The sequence below is a fragment of the Podarcis bocagei genome (genome assembly GCF_964188305.1).
Source record: "Podarcis bocagei genome assembly, chromosome: 14".
Taxonomy (NCBI): domain Eukaryota; kingdom Metazoa; phylum Chordata; class Lepidosauria; order Squamata; family Lacertidae; genus Podarcis; species Podarcis bocagei.
The window spans coordinates 847,924-860,724 of record NC_138139.1 but is presented as its reverse complement, the minus strand read 5'-3'; the positions used below and the strand labels follow the sequence as shown (position 1 = coordinate 860,724).

Sequence of the window (12,801 nt, the reverse complement as noted above, 5' to 3'; positions counted from 1 at the left end):
AAACATTATTCCCTCTGGCCAGGGCAGCAGAGCAGAGCACCTCTTCCATGAATTTGTCCAACCCCCTTTTGAAGCCAGCTGGCGAGGGGGTCATCACTGCCTTCTGCAGCAGTAAGTTCCCACAGGTTACCTATGCGCTGTATGAAGAAGGACTTTCTTTTACCTGTCCTTAATTTTCTAACATTCAGATTCCTTGGTTGCCTATGAGTGTTACGAGAGAGGAGAGGGGGAAAATTCTCTATTCACTTTCTCTATGCCATGCCTCATTTTATAAGCTTCTCTCGCAACACCTCTTACTGGCCTTTCTTCTAAACTAAGAAGTCCCAAATGCTGCCAGCTTTCCCCCTGGTGGAGTCACTCCATCTCATGATCCTTTCACTTGCCCTCTTCTGCATGTCTCCAAACTCCACAATATCCATTTTTAGGTGGCGTGACCAGAACAGTACACAGCAAAGCTCTGAACACCTTGGAGTGGGGGGCAGAACTCACTGGAAAGGCACCCTAGGAAGGTGCAGAGAGGCCTCACCTCAGAAGGGATATTGTAGGGATGGAAAAGGTTCAGCAAAGGGCCGCCAAAAAGATCAAGGAGAATGGAGAAATCCCTTTGAGAAGAAAGATTACATCTGGGACATTTTAGTTCAGGAAAAATTCTAAGCAAGGTATACAATGGCAGGTGCATAAGGTTATGCACGGGGAAAGCAGAAAAATAGTTTATTTATCCTAATGTTAGAACTTGGAGGCAGCCAATGAAGCTGAACGATGGAAGCAGAGTGCCAAACCATGGAATTCCATGAAATGATGTTGGATTATTGTTTATCTCTTCAAAAATCCTATAAATAAAATTAATAATAAAAAGGAATTCGCTCTCACAGGAGGCCGTGATGGCCCCCAACTTGGGTGGTTTTAAAAGGCGATCAGACAGATTCATGGAAGAGAACAGCAATCAGCGGCTCCTGTCTGCAAAGCCTTCTGCTGCCTCCATGGTCAAAAGGAGCAGGCCTCTGCGTGCCGGTTCCTGGGACTCACCAGCCAGGAGAGTGATGTCGCACTCCAGTCCTGCTCCTGAGCTTCCAAGGGGCATCTGGTCGGCCACCATGAGAAGCAGGACTCTGGATTAGGCGGGACTTTCGTCTGATCCAGCCAGGCTCTTCTAATTTGAATCTCAGCTTGTGATGGAAAGTGCCACCACTGCTTCCTCTGCAACACGGTTTCTGCAGGAATGCAGTGGCTGCCCGCCCACCCACCCTGCTCCCCTGGCCAGATCACCACCCCAAACACCGATGTGCCCAGGGCCTCCCTACCTTGGGTGCCAATGTATGCATTCCTCTGCTTGTAGCCATCCATGAAACTGGCATTGATGTAATCTGTCAGCTGGAGAGACGCAACAGGAAAGGTCACCCTGACAGACAGGCCAAAGCAGTGACACCCAAGCAGAGGCACACCATACCACCATTGGGGGGCGCATGAGAATGTGCAGGGGAGAAAAAGGGGGGCAACAGCCCATGGCTTTCCTCCTGCACCACTGCATGACAAAGGCTAAATTGGGCCCAATTCTACGCAGGAAGGAGAAATGCTCCAGAGGGAGGGTTGGAGGGAAACCCGCAGCGATTTAGGGGGTACCCAGGGAAAGGAGAGGGAGGACGAGTTTTGTTGCACCATCTAAAATGCTTTTGCTAGTGGAGCTGCTTGGTTCGGGGCAGTCTGTTGTCTATGAATACATGAACTGGATTAAAAAGCTGCCTTCTTTCAGGAAGAACCTGGTTGGCCCTGTAACCAAGGACACTTGACTCAGACTGGCAGCGGCTGTTGAGGAAGAGAACATCTTTCGTCTCACCTGATGGTTCTTCTATCTGGAGATGCTGGGGATTGAACCTGGGACCTTTTGCATGCAAAGCAGCTGCTCTACCACTAAGCTCTGAGCCCTTGTCCTAAGCTGTTGTTGGTGTAGCACAATATCATCTCTCTGAATGACAACCCTTCCTGACTCTGCAAACTGCTTCTGGAGGGTTGCCTGGAAATGTAGAACTCATGTAAATGAACATAAGAGCGGTGAGACCTGGCTGAATTCCCCACTCAGTCACAAAGCTCACAAGGCAATCTTGGGCTCATTGCTGTTCATCTGCTTCACCATCCTGACAAAGTTTAATGGTGGTGGAACCAAACACTAAGTAAGCTGTCCAGAATTCCTTGGACAACACAAACGTGGAAGAGAAATGTCTTTAAAAAACAGGGGTGCCATTTCCACAAATGTCATCTGCTCACATTGATGGCAAGCACAGAATTTGTGGGAGGGTTTTTTGTGGGTGGGAGGGTTTTTTGTGGGTGGGAAGCCCACCCACAAATTTCTGGCTTGCATTTACTTTGAATAATGATATGCATTTTTCAAACTTTCTGCATGAAGAAACTGACCTCTCTGCTCTGAGTCAGTGCAGACAATAGCACTCTCCCAAACTTGGTGCCCCCCAGATGATCTTTGGTTCCAGCTCCCATCAGCCCTAGCCAGCAGGACCACTTAGGAAGCACGATGGGAGTTGTAGCCCAGCATCCTGTCTTATTGGAATGTGTTCTATGTGGGGCTACCTTTGAAGGTGGCTTGGAAACTGCAGTTGGTGCAAAAATTGGGGGCCAGGCTGCTCACTGGAGCACAAAATACAATAATAATAATAATAATAATAATAATAATAATAATAATAATAATAATAATAATAAAAATAAAAAATTTATTATTTATACCCCACACATCTGGCTGGGTTTCTTCAGCCACTCTGGGCAGCTTCCAACAAAATATTAAACTTTTATTAGTAGTCCATCAAACATTAAAAGCTTCCCTAAACAGGGCTACCTTCAGATGTGTTCTAAAAATCTGGTAGTTGTTTATATCTTTGACATCTGATGGGAGGGTGTTCCACAGGGCGGGTGCCACTACCGAGAAGGCCCCCTGCAACTTGGCTTCTCCCAGTGAGGGAACCGCCAGAAGGCCCTCGGCGCTGGACCTCAGTGTCCGGGCAGAACGATGGGGGTGGAGACGCTCCTTCAACCCAAGCCTGACTGCACTGGCTCCCAATTCAGAGTGCTGGTTTTGACCTACGGAGCCTTCTGCTGCTCATGAACCCAATACCTCCAAGACTGATTCTCCCCCTATGAACTGGCCCAGACCTTGGGATCATTATGCAAGGCCCTTCTTCACCCGCCCCCTTGGCGGGAGGCGGCACCCCAAGAAGAGGCCTTTTCGGTGATGGCTCCCTGCTTGTGGAAGGCTCTCCCTGGGTCAGCTTTTTCTCCAGGTCTTTGGCTCTTTAATAATCTCTGGCCTCCTTTACTTTGCAGGCCATTTGAATTCTATGTTTTAAAATCAGGATTGACCTTCACTATTGTGCGTTTTATTCATTTAGATTTTGTAAGTTAGTTTGAGTTACCCTTGGGGGAAAAGAGTGATCAATAAATATAGCCAATAAATACCAGAGGGAACCAGATTGTGGAAGGCTGAGCTAGACCGACAGTCCGATTCAATACAAGGCAGCTTTGCAGAGCCAAAACCCTCAGCCAGCTTACCTCTGGATAGCTGAATTGCTTGGACAGCTTCACCCTCGTTTGGTCAAGGCACGGCACATCCCCATATCTGTTCTTCTCCTGGTTGAAGGGAGACCTGTGGCAAGCAAGAGCAGGCACAGTGAGTGCAAGACAAGGAGATGGGGAACCTGGCCTTGTGGGGCCTCTGGATTAAAGACGACACACACACACACAAACTCAGGGAAGATTTAGGACGGATAAAAGGGAAGTCCTTCCTCAGGCAAGAGGCAGTGGAGGCCGTCTGTCTAGGCAGCTTTAAAAGAGGATTTGACAAATCCTTGGAGGAGAGGCTATTGGGGGCCACAGTGGCTCTGCCCCACCTCCGCAAGGCTTCTCAAGGGCAGTTGCTGAAGACCACAGGAGGGGAGGGCTGCTCTTGGGCCCAAAGCCTGCTTGTGGGTTTCCCCCAGAGAGGCATCTGGCTGGACACTGTGAGAACAGGAGGCTGGACGTGATGGGCCATGGAGCTGAACCGACAGGCTCCTCTTATGTTCTTCAATATGGATCTCTTGGAGAGCTTAATTCCTGTGCACATTGCCGCATGGGATAAATTTCCCCACTGTACCTGAAAAATGACAGGATACACCCTGACACTGACCACAGTCAAGAGCTGGTTTGATTGTTCTCTGAGCCAACCACCTGGTGCTCTGCAGGCCACAAACAAGGCTACAAGTGAAGACCTAAGAAATGTTGCAGAAATTGGATGAAACTGGACATTGTGTGGGGCGAGGAAAGGGGAGTTTCTCTTCCCAAGACTGCGGACTCCTATGGGTGCTCCCCTGGCAAGGGGCGCCAGGAGCAATCACCCTCCCCCTTCTGCCACACCTCTTGCCCCCAGTGCCACACTTGAACCCTTACAAGGAGCAGGCAAATGTTCCTGCCGGGCTCCTGCGCCGGATGCCTTCGTACTCCTCATAGATGCCCCGCTTCTGCTTCTGGGTGACGTGCTCCAGCACCTCCTGCACCGTCATGGCCTTTGGCCCCGGCGTGTGCACCGAGCCGTTGTCCCGGGGGGGTGCCAGTGGCACCAGAATCAGCTCATCAAGGGGGTCCGGGTGGCCGTTCTGCTGTGGGAGGAACCTGCAGTTCCAGCTGAGGGGATCTAGTTTGAGGGATCCGCCCAGGTACTCGGGGAGACACTCTTGGGGCAGGTGCTCCTTCAGCTCAGACATCTTCACCATCTGGACCTACAAGAGAGGGGGCAGGTGGAAAGGGAGGCACAGCAAAACATGAACCCTCCGCTGCACTCTGCGTGGGGCTGCGCTGGAAGGCGAGTTGGACACAACTAAACAACAACAACAAAATGCAGCAGTCAGGTGATGGCATTGCTTGCCAGTTTGTTTCCAGGCCCAATTCAAGGTGCTCAGGTAGGTGTTTAAAGCCATAAATTACTCAGCCCCCCTGCCCCTCCCCCGCATACCTGAAAACTGCCTCCTCCCCCACAAAACCTCCTACAAGGTGCTGAGATTGACAGAGGGGGCCCTTCTAGCTGTTTCCTCATCCTCACAGGCATGGTGGGGAGGGAAGACTGGGAGAGAGCCTTCTCTGAGGTGGCCCCTAAGTTGTGGGAGACCCTTCCCACAGAGGTGCACCTGGCACCTTCATTACATACCGCATTTTTCGCTCCATAAGACAAACTTTTTCCCACCTAAAAAGTAAGGGGAAATGTGTGTGCGTCTTATGGAGCGAATGCAGGCAGGAGGCTCTGCTCAGTGCTCCCTTTAAAGAGCCACGTGGAGCGTTTGTTTAAAAGCCCCCAAGATCCACACACACGCTCCGCGTGGCTCTTTAAAGGGAGTGTGGCTCTTGGGGGCTTTTCCCTGAGGAGGGAGAAGGGACTGACAGGCTGTCCTCTGTCCCTTCCCACACCTCCCGGAAAAGCCAGCAAGAGCCGCTGCCAGGCTCTGCTCAGCGCTTCCTTGTAAGGGCTCCCTTTCGTCCCTCATCCCGCTTTGCTGGGAAGCCAGCAGAAGAGGCGCTGCACAGCTATTGCTCTTGCTCTGCTGGCTTCTCAGCGAAGCGGGAGGAGGGACAGAAGGGTTTAAAGCAAGAAAAGCGAGAGCCTCTTACATGCTCTGCGCAGAATATATTTTTTCCTTGCTTTCCCCCTCTAAAAACTAGGTGCGTCTTATGGAGCGAAAAATACGGTAGCTTCCGGCGAACACTGAAGATGCACCTCTTTATCTTGGCTTGTGACACTTGAGGTGCATATTTTTGGATCCCACCTTATTGCAAGTTGTTTTAAACTGTTTTTAATACTGTGTTTTGATTGTTGCAACTTGCCCTAGGAGCTTAGGGGAAAGGGCGGACAATAACTAATAACAACAGTAATAGTAACAACAGTAGCAGTAGGAAGAAGGAGGAGGAGGAGCAGCAGCACGATGGAGATGGTGAACTCACCCTTTCCCGGAGTTTCTCTTTAAGCAGCAGGCTGATGATGGAGTATGGAACTCGGAACCACATAGGAGCACCCACAATGAATACCTTCTTGAGACGGGCTGGGAAGGCTCCCTGAGAAGAGGCAGGGAAGAACAGTTTGGAGGAGGAAATTTATGTTTCTGAATCGCTGTCAGCATTATCCATGACAGGGAGCCACTTGACGCACACACGAGGTTTCTGGAGAAGCCTATTGATGGCTATGGCCCAACAGCTCTGCCCTGCCTGACCTATAGACAGAGAAAGCGATGCCTGTGAGGACCAGCTGCTGAGCATTACAAGGGGACAGAATTGTGATCTTGCGCTCCAGCCCTGCTTGCGGAGTTCCCCCAGAGAGGCATCTGGCTGGCCACTGGATGGGCCACAGGGACCTGATCCAGCAGGTGCTTCTTATGAGGCAGAGGCCAATTGTTTATGTTTTTTTCCAGAGTCAGCCCCAGACATCTGGCTGCCTCAGGCAAAGGACCAAATCAAATCTGCCTGCCATGTGCAGAATCTGAAACTTACCTCAGGTGTATCCTCTAGCACAGCTGAGGGGAGCAGGCCGCTTTACCGAGGGGAGGGGGCCAACAAGCCGCACCACCATACGACTTGGTTGACCACAAACTTGACATGAGCCAACAGTGTGACGCGGCAGCTAAAAAAGCCAATGCAATTCTGGGCTGCATCAATAGGAGTATAGCATCTAGATCAAGGGAAGTAATAGTGCCACTGTATGCTGCTCTGGTCAGACCTCACCTGGAGTACTGTGTCCAGTTTTGGGCACCACAGTTCAAGAAGGACACTGACAAACTGGAATGTGTCCAGAGGAGGGCAACCAAAATGGTCAAAGGCCTGGAAACGATGCCTTATGAGGAACGGCTAAGGGAGCTGGGCATGTTTAGCCTGGAGAAGAGGAGGTTAAGGGGTGATATGATAGCCATGTTCAAATATATAAAAGGATGTCACATAGAGGAGGGAGAAAGGTTGTTTTCTGCTGCTCCAGAGAAGCGGACACGGAGCAATGGATCCAAACTACAAGAAAGAAGATTCCACCTAAACATTAGGAAGAACTTCCTGACAGTAAGAGCTGTTTGACAGTGGAATTTGCTGCCAAGGAGTGTGGTGGAGTCTCCTTTTTTGGAGGTCTTTAAGCAGAGGCTTGACATCCATATGTCAGGAGTGCTCTGATGGTGTTTCCTGCTTGGCAGGGGGTTGGACTCGATGGCCCTTGTGGTCTCTTCCAACTCTATGATTCTATGATTCTATGACTCTGTCTTCCCAAGGAGATGGATTGCCGGGGGCTCAGCTGCTCCCCTCCAGCAGCTGCTGCCTGAAAGTGTCGAAGGCTCACTCAGCCTTATTGCAGGACTATAACTCACTCTAGTCTGACTTGAGAGTAAGCCCACTGAAATTCATGGGCACAACTTAGTCTCCTTAACTGCAATCGGACTACCCTGAGAAGAACTTAGTTGGAGACAGCCATATAACATTTCAGCCAACACCTCAAAGTGCTGGTCCAATAGGAAGGATTTCCACAGGTGTCTCTGAAAGTCAGGCAACTGGCTTGAGCGCCAGCAGCCAAACGGGAATCAATCTGGATTGTGAGCAAGACAGCAACACCCTCTTGCCAACCTTTTTGCTTTCTCCTCCTGTGGCCAACAGAGGGAGACCCAAGTATATGCAAAGATGGCAAAGTGAGGTTTCAGGGCTCCACAGAAGATGAAGAGAAACCTGGAAGGCAATTTTGCAGTCCCTTTGCAACTCCTCCCTCCCTGGCAAACCAACAAGAGAATTTTGTTGGGGGGAGGTTGTGGTTATTGTTACTGCTTTACATGCAGAGAAAAGTTCCCTCCCCAACAGCATTTCCAGGTGTGGCTGGGAGAGAGTCCAGTCTGAAATCCTGGAAAGCTACTGTTGGTCAGTGTAGGCAATACTGAGCTAGATGGAACAATGGTTTGACTCAGTAAAAGGCCGTTGCTCTTTGCATTTTTGTTGTGAAACAATGAACTAAATAAAAAGGAGTCCTAACAGGGGGTGGGGAGAGAACACATTTCCGCTGCACGGTCTTCCTATTCGGGCTTAAGGGACAGAGAGAGTTTCCATGACATAGGCTCCGATTTCGAACAAGCACTCCACTGCTCCAGGGTAATTAACTGACTCACTTTTAATTAGATGAACATATTTATGGAACCTCAAATGCTCTTTTTTATTTATATTATTTTAATTTTGTTTTTTTGTTTTTTAAAAAAGGTCAATTAAATAGAGGAAATGGTTGCTTCTGACTTTTCTGGGAAATGGCTTCAAATGCCTTGACTGAACCGCAGGGACTGCTGTCATCCTGTCCAAGGTTGGGGGGACCTCTTTGGTTCTGCCTTTGTGTTCCATATCTGTGATTTGCCAATTCACCAGCATCTCATCAGCCAGTTGGTGGATTGTGTTCCATGTTAGCCCCACTCAGACTAGACCCATTTAAAAATGACAGGCATGACTGTTCAATAGGCCTAGTCTGGGCACAGCCTTTACTGGATACATCCCCAGTGCTTTAGGCCTTAGTGGATAAACTTGTTTAAATTAAGTACAGTGGTACCTTGGTTCTCGAACTTAATCCATTCCGAAGTCCATTCGACTCCCAAAATGGTTTGAAAACCAAGATGATGCTTCCGATTGACTGCAGGAGCTTCGTGCACTCAATCGGAAGCCACGGAAGCCACATTGGACGCTCGGCTTCTGAAAAACGTTCACAAACCGGAGCAGTCACTTCCGGGTTTGCGGTGTTTGGGAGCCGATTTGTTTAGGAGCCTAGCTGTTCGACTGCCAAGGTACCATTGTATGTCCCTTTCTCCAGTTTATGAGGGACCATCCAAAAGGCATGACTGCGTATCTTGGTATTCCAGTGCAGGTGAAAACATCCTCTGCACCACACTGATGTCACTGGGCAAGAGAGGAGAGCTCTCCCACTTCAAAAGTGAAATACCAACAGGATTATTTTTTTAAAGTAGACACCTTCTAAGAGTAACATGCTTAAGAGTGTAAAGGGGGGGGGGGAATCAACAAGGAAACGTTGCACCATTTGGGACTTTTTAGTCCCAAGAGAAAAGGGAGGTAAGGGAGGCAACATGAGAGAAGTCTATAAAAAGATCAATGACAGGGAGAAAGAGCAGAGAGAAAAGTTTTTCTCCCTCTCCCATAACATTAAAACATGTGGACAGCCAAAACATCTTAAGGTTGGAAGATTCAGGGGGCATTTAAAAAGAACTTGGGACAGATTTTAAAAAGTATTAGACCGATTCATGGAGAGCAGGCTCTCAATGGCTACTAGCCAGGAGGGTTCTGCTCCTTCTCCTGGCCAGAGGGAATAATGCTTCTGAATGCTGGTTGCTGGAGACCACAGGCGGGGAGGGGGCTCTTGGGCCTGGGGCCTGCTTGTGCGTTTCCTGCAGCCATCTGATGGCTGCTGTGGGAACAAGATGCTAGACGGGATGGGCCATGGGCCTCATCCAGAAGGCTCTCCTTATGTTCTTAATCATACAGAATCTTTGATACCTTACCTCTTGGCATAGCTGTCAACCGTCCCTTATTTGGCAGGAAACTCCCTTATCCCAGTGCCGTGCCCTGCTGCTGTCCCTTATTTATGATGTCCCTTCAAGAAGGACACTGACAAACTGGAACGTGTCCAGAGGAGGGCAACCAAAATGGTCAAAGGCCTGGAAACGATGCCTTATGAGGAACGGCTAAGGGAGCTGGGCATGTTTAGCCTGGAGAAGAGGAGGTTAAGGGGTGATATGATAGCCATGTTCAAATATATAAAAGGATGTCACATAGAGGAAGGAGAAAGGTTGTTTTCTGCTGCTCCAGAGAAGCGGACACGGAGCAATGGATCCAAACTACAAGAAAGAAGATTCCACCTAAACATTAGGAAGAACTTCCTGACAGTAAGAGCTGTTCGACAGTGGAATTTGCTGCCAAGGAGTGTGGTGGAGTCTCCTACTTTGGAGGTCTTTAAGCAGAGGCTTGACAACCATATGTCAGGAGTGCTCTGATGGTGTTTCCTGCTTGGCAGGGGGTTGGACTCGATGGCCCTTGTGGTCTCTTCCAACTCTATGATTCTAAATTTCCCGGGTTTCAAAGGAAGCAGCTCCTCTCCCTCTCTCCCTCCCTGCTGGCCAGGGAGGAGGGAGGCTCCAACTGTGTTGCTTGGCTGCTCGGCTCGCCCCCCTCCATCCTCCTCTCACCAGCCTCGGCCCCCGGGAGCCCCTCCCCATCGAGACTGAACTCCAAGCGACTCCAGGATCCATCCAGGTCTCTGTAGCCGACAGACCTTGGCCTCCTTCCCACAGCCCTTGACAAGCAATTGTTTAAGGCTTCTGGGCAGGGAGCCAGCGAGAATGAGAGAGGGGAAAGGGGGGGGGTGACAGAAAGAGAAGGGGGCAGGACAGAGAAAGAGAGAAAAGGGGGTCCTGCCTACTGGGGTGGGTGACCCAGTCCACCACTGGTTTCATCCCTGCCCATAGCCAGCACACAGCCGTGGGTATGGATCAACCCCACAGGAGTGCAGCCCTTGGCAGAAACAGAGGTTGCCCCCCCCCCGACACCAATGGCCCTTCCTTTTACCTTCAGAAGGTTCAGGATTTTCTTGCTGAGATCCAGCTCAAAGTTGGTATAGTGGGAGCCTGCCATGTCATATATAAATACCAGGCCATTTCGCTGAGTTTCGAAGCTGGCAGTGGGTAGAAAAGAGAAAGTGTGCACAAATTAGGACTTTGGTAACAGCCCAACAGCATATCCATTGTATAGGAATGAGGACAGAAATGGAAAAATCAGCAGAACCTGAGATGTTTAGGATGCTGCTTATAGGTTTCTAAAATGACACCTGGTGAATAGGGAGGTGTTCTCCCACTCTCATTCCATGAGAGCTCAGGGTCCTCCCATGTTTGGCAGAGAGAAAAGGAAGTATTTCTGCAAACAGCCCAGGATTAATTGAGAGGAATCTTCATTGCCAGAGGTTAAGGTGAGGGCAACCAACTCAGAAGGCTTTAAAAAAGGAGGCAAGACCAATCCATGAAGGAGGAGAGGTCTGTCATTGGCCATTAAGTCATGATTACTACATTGAACCTCCAGGATCAGAGGCAGCAGATGACTGAATACCCTTTGGAGGAAAGTAACAGGGAGAGATCGCTGATGAATCATGTCCTGCTTGTGGCCTTCGCAAGAAGCATCTTGTTGGCCACCATGAGAGACAGGACAAGATGGGCTTTTGGTCCTTGTGATCCTTGAGATCATAAACCAGTCAATGTTAAGTATTTTAATTTAACAGGAAAAAGGATGTGCTTAACTATTTGACTGAAGTTATCCAGAATTAACATGCACTCTTCTTCATGACAGAAGTTTATAAAATTATGCATTGCAAGGAGAAAGGGATGGAGGAAAGTTTCTCTCTCTCTCTCTCTCTCTCTCTCTCTCTCTCTCTTATAACACTGAAATTTGTGGGCTTCCAGCTGAATGTTGGGAGATTCAGGGCAGATAGAAGAAAGTCCTTCTTCACACAGCACAGAGCTGAACTATGGAACTCCCTCCTGAAGGGGCAGTGATGGCCACCAAGGATTAGACAGCTTCATGGAGGAGAGGACTCTCTGTGGTTACGAGCCCTGAGGGCTCGGCTCTGCCTCCACAACTGAAGGCAGTAAGCTCTTCTGAAGACCCCTTGCTGGAGGCCGAAGGAAGGGAGAGGACTCTTGCACTCAGGTCCTCTTTACAGGTTTCCCAGGGGCATCTGTTTGGCCCCTGTGAGAACAGGACGCTGGACTAGATGGGCCACTGGCCAGATCCACAAGGCTTTGCTTGTATTCTTATATGGATCTCATTCTGGGTCAGATGAGAAGGCAACGCTGCAAAAAAGCTGCACACAGGATGCCAAAGGGGAAAACACACACATAATTGAAGTGCGGTCATCTGAAAGAAGCAAACCCAACAGGGATGGAAAGTCTTCTACTCACCTCTCCACAGCTCTGTCCAGCAAGTAGAAGAGCGCTTGGAGGACCACATGTTGGATGCTTTTGTTGGGATGGTGCAACTTGGCAGTGAAGAGGGCAATCGATGCTCCAGTGGGATCTCGTACGCTCTGCAAAAATGCCAGAGATAAAAGATCAGCAATGAAGCAGAAGAGGGGCAGATCAGTCTCTGCAGAGGCATAAAAAGTCAAAATCCGTTCAAAGCCACTTTGGAATTCTGGCTGTTGCATGACCAAATCCTAGAATCCTAGAACTATAGAGTGGGAAGGAACCATGAGGGTCATCTAGTCCACCCCCTGCAATGCCCAACATGGGGCAGGAACCCATGGCTGAGATTAAAGAGTCTCATGCTCTACCAACTGAGCTATCCCAGCAGAAGCCCGTGGCAGCTGGTGTTCCCAGGGGGGTCCCATCCAGGTACTAAACAGGCCTGACCTTGCTTAGCTTTCGGATCAGATGAGATTGCGCATGTTTTCTACCTGATGGCATGGAACGTTGAGGCAAAGCAGGGGTTGCCAGCCTACCTCACAGGGTTGCTGCAAGGATAAAAACTGTCGACAGGCAGAAGTGATCTACAGGGCCTGAACCTCTTTGGAGGAAAACAAAGGAGACAAACCTAATAAAACAAACAAGCAGCTCTGAGAGCCATAGCAATTATGACGCTGTTGATTCACGAATAGGATGCGATGCAGGGAAAGCAGAGTGAAACTCCAGAAAGATAAAAGGAAGTCCTTCTTCACACAATGCAGAGTTCAAGGATGGAACTCCCTCCCTCCAGAAGCAGGGATAGCCATCAGCTAAGAGT

General features: G+C 49.5%; 1 protein-coding gene across 2 annotated transcripts in view; it reads right to left on the bottom strand.

Annotated features, from left to right (window-relative positions):
- The window catches only part of PTPN9 (protein tyrosine phosphatase non-receptor type 9), a 65,525-nt gene that overhangs the window by 30,374 nt on the left and 22,350 nt on the right, over positions 1-12,801 (bottom strand). For both annotated transcript variants that reach the window (XM_081170611.1, XM_081170612.1), the window contains exons 4-9: positions 11,982-12,106; positions 10,600-10,705; positions 5,971-6,081; positions 4,429-4,757; positions 3,553-3,646; positions 1,302-1,371 (exon numbers count right to left, since the gene is read on the bottom strand). In XM_081170611.1, coding sequence (XP_081026737.1) covers positions 1,302-1,371; positions 3,553-3,646; positions 4,429-4,757; positions 5,971-6,081; positions 10,600-10,705; positions 11,982-12,106 — 835 coding nt within the window. The remainder of the gene's footprint in view (positions 1-1,301; positions 1,372-3,552; positions 3,647-4,428; positions 4,758-5,970; positions 6,082-10,599; positions 10,706-11,981; positions 12,107-12,801) is intronic.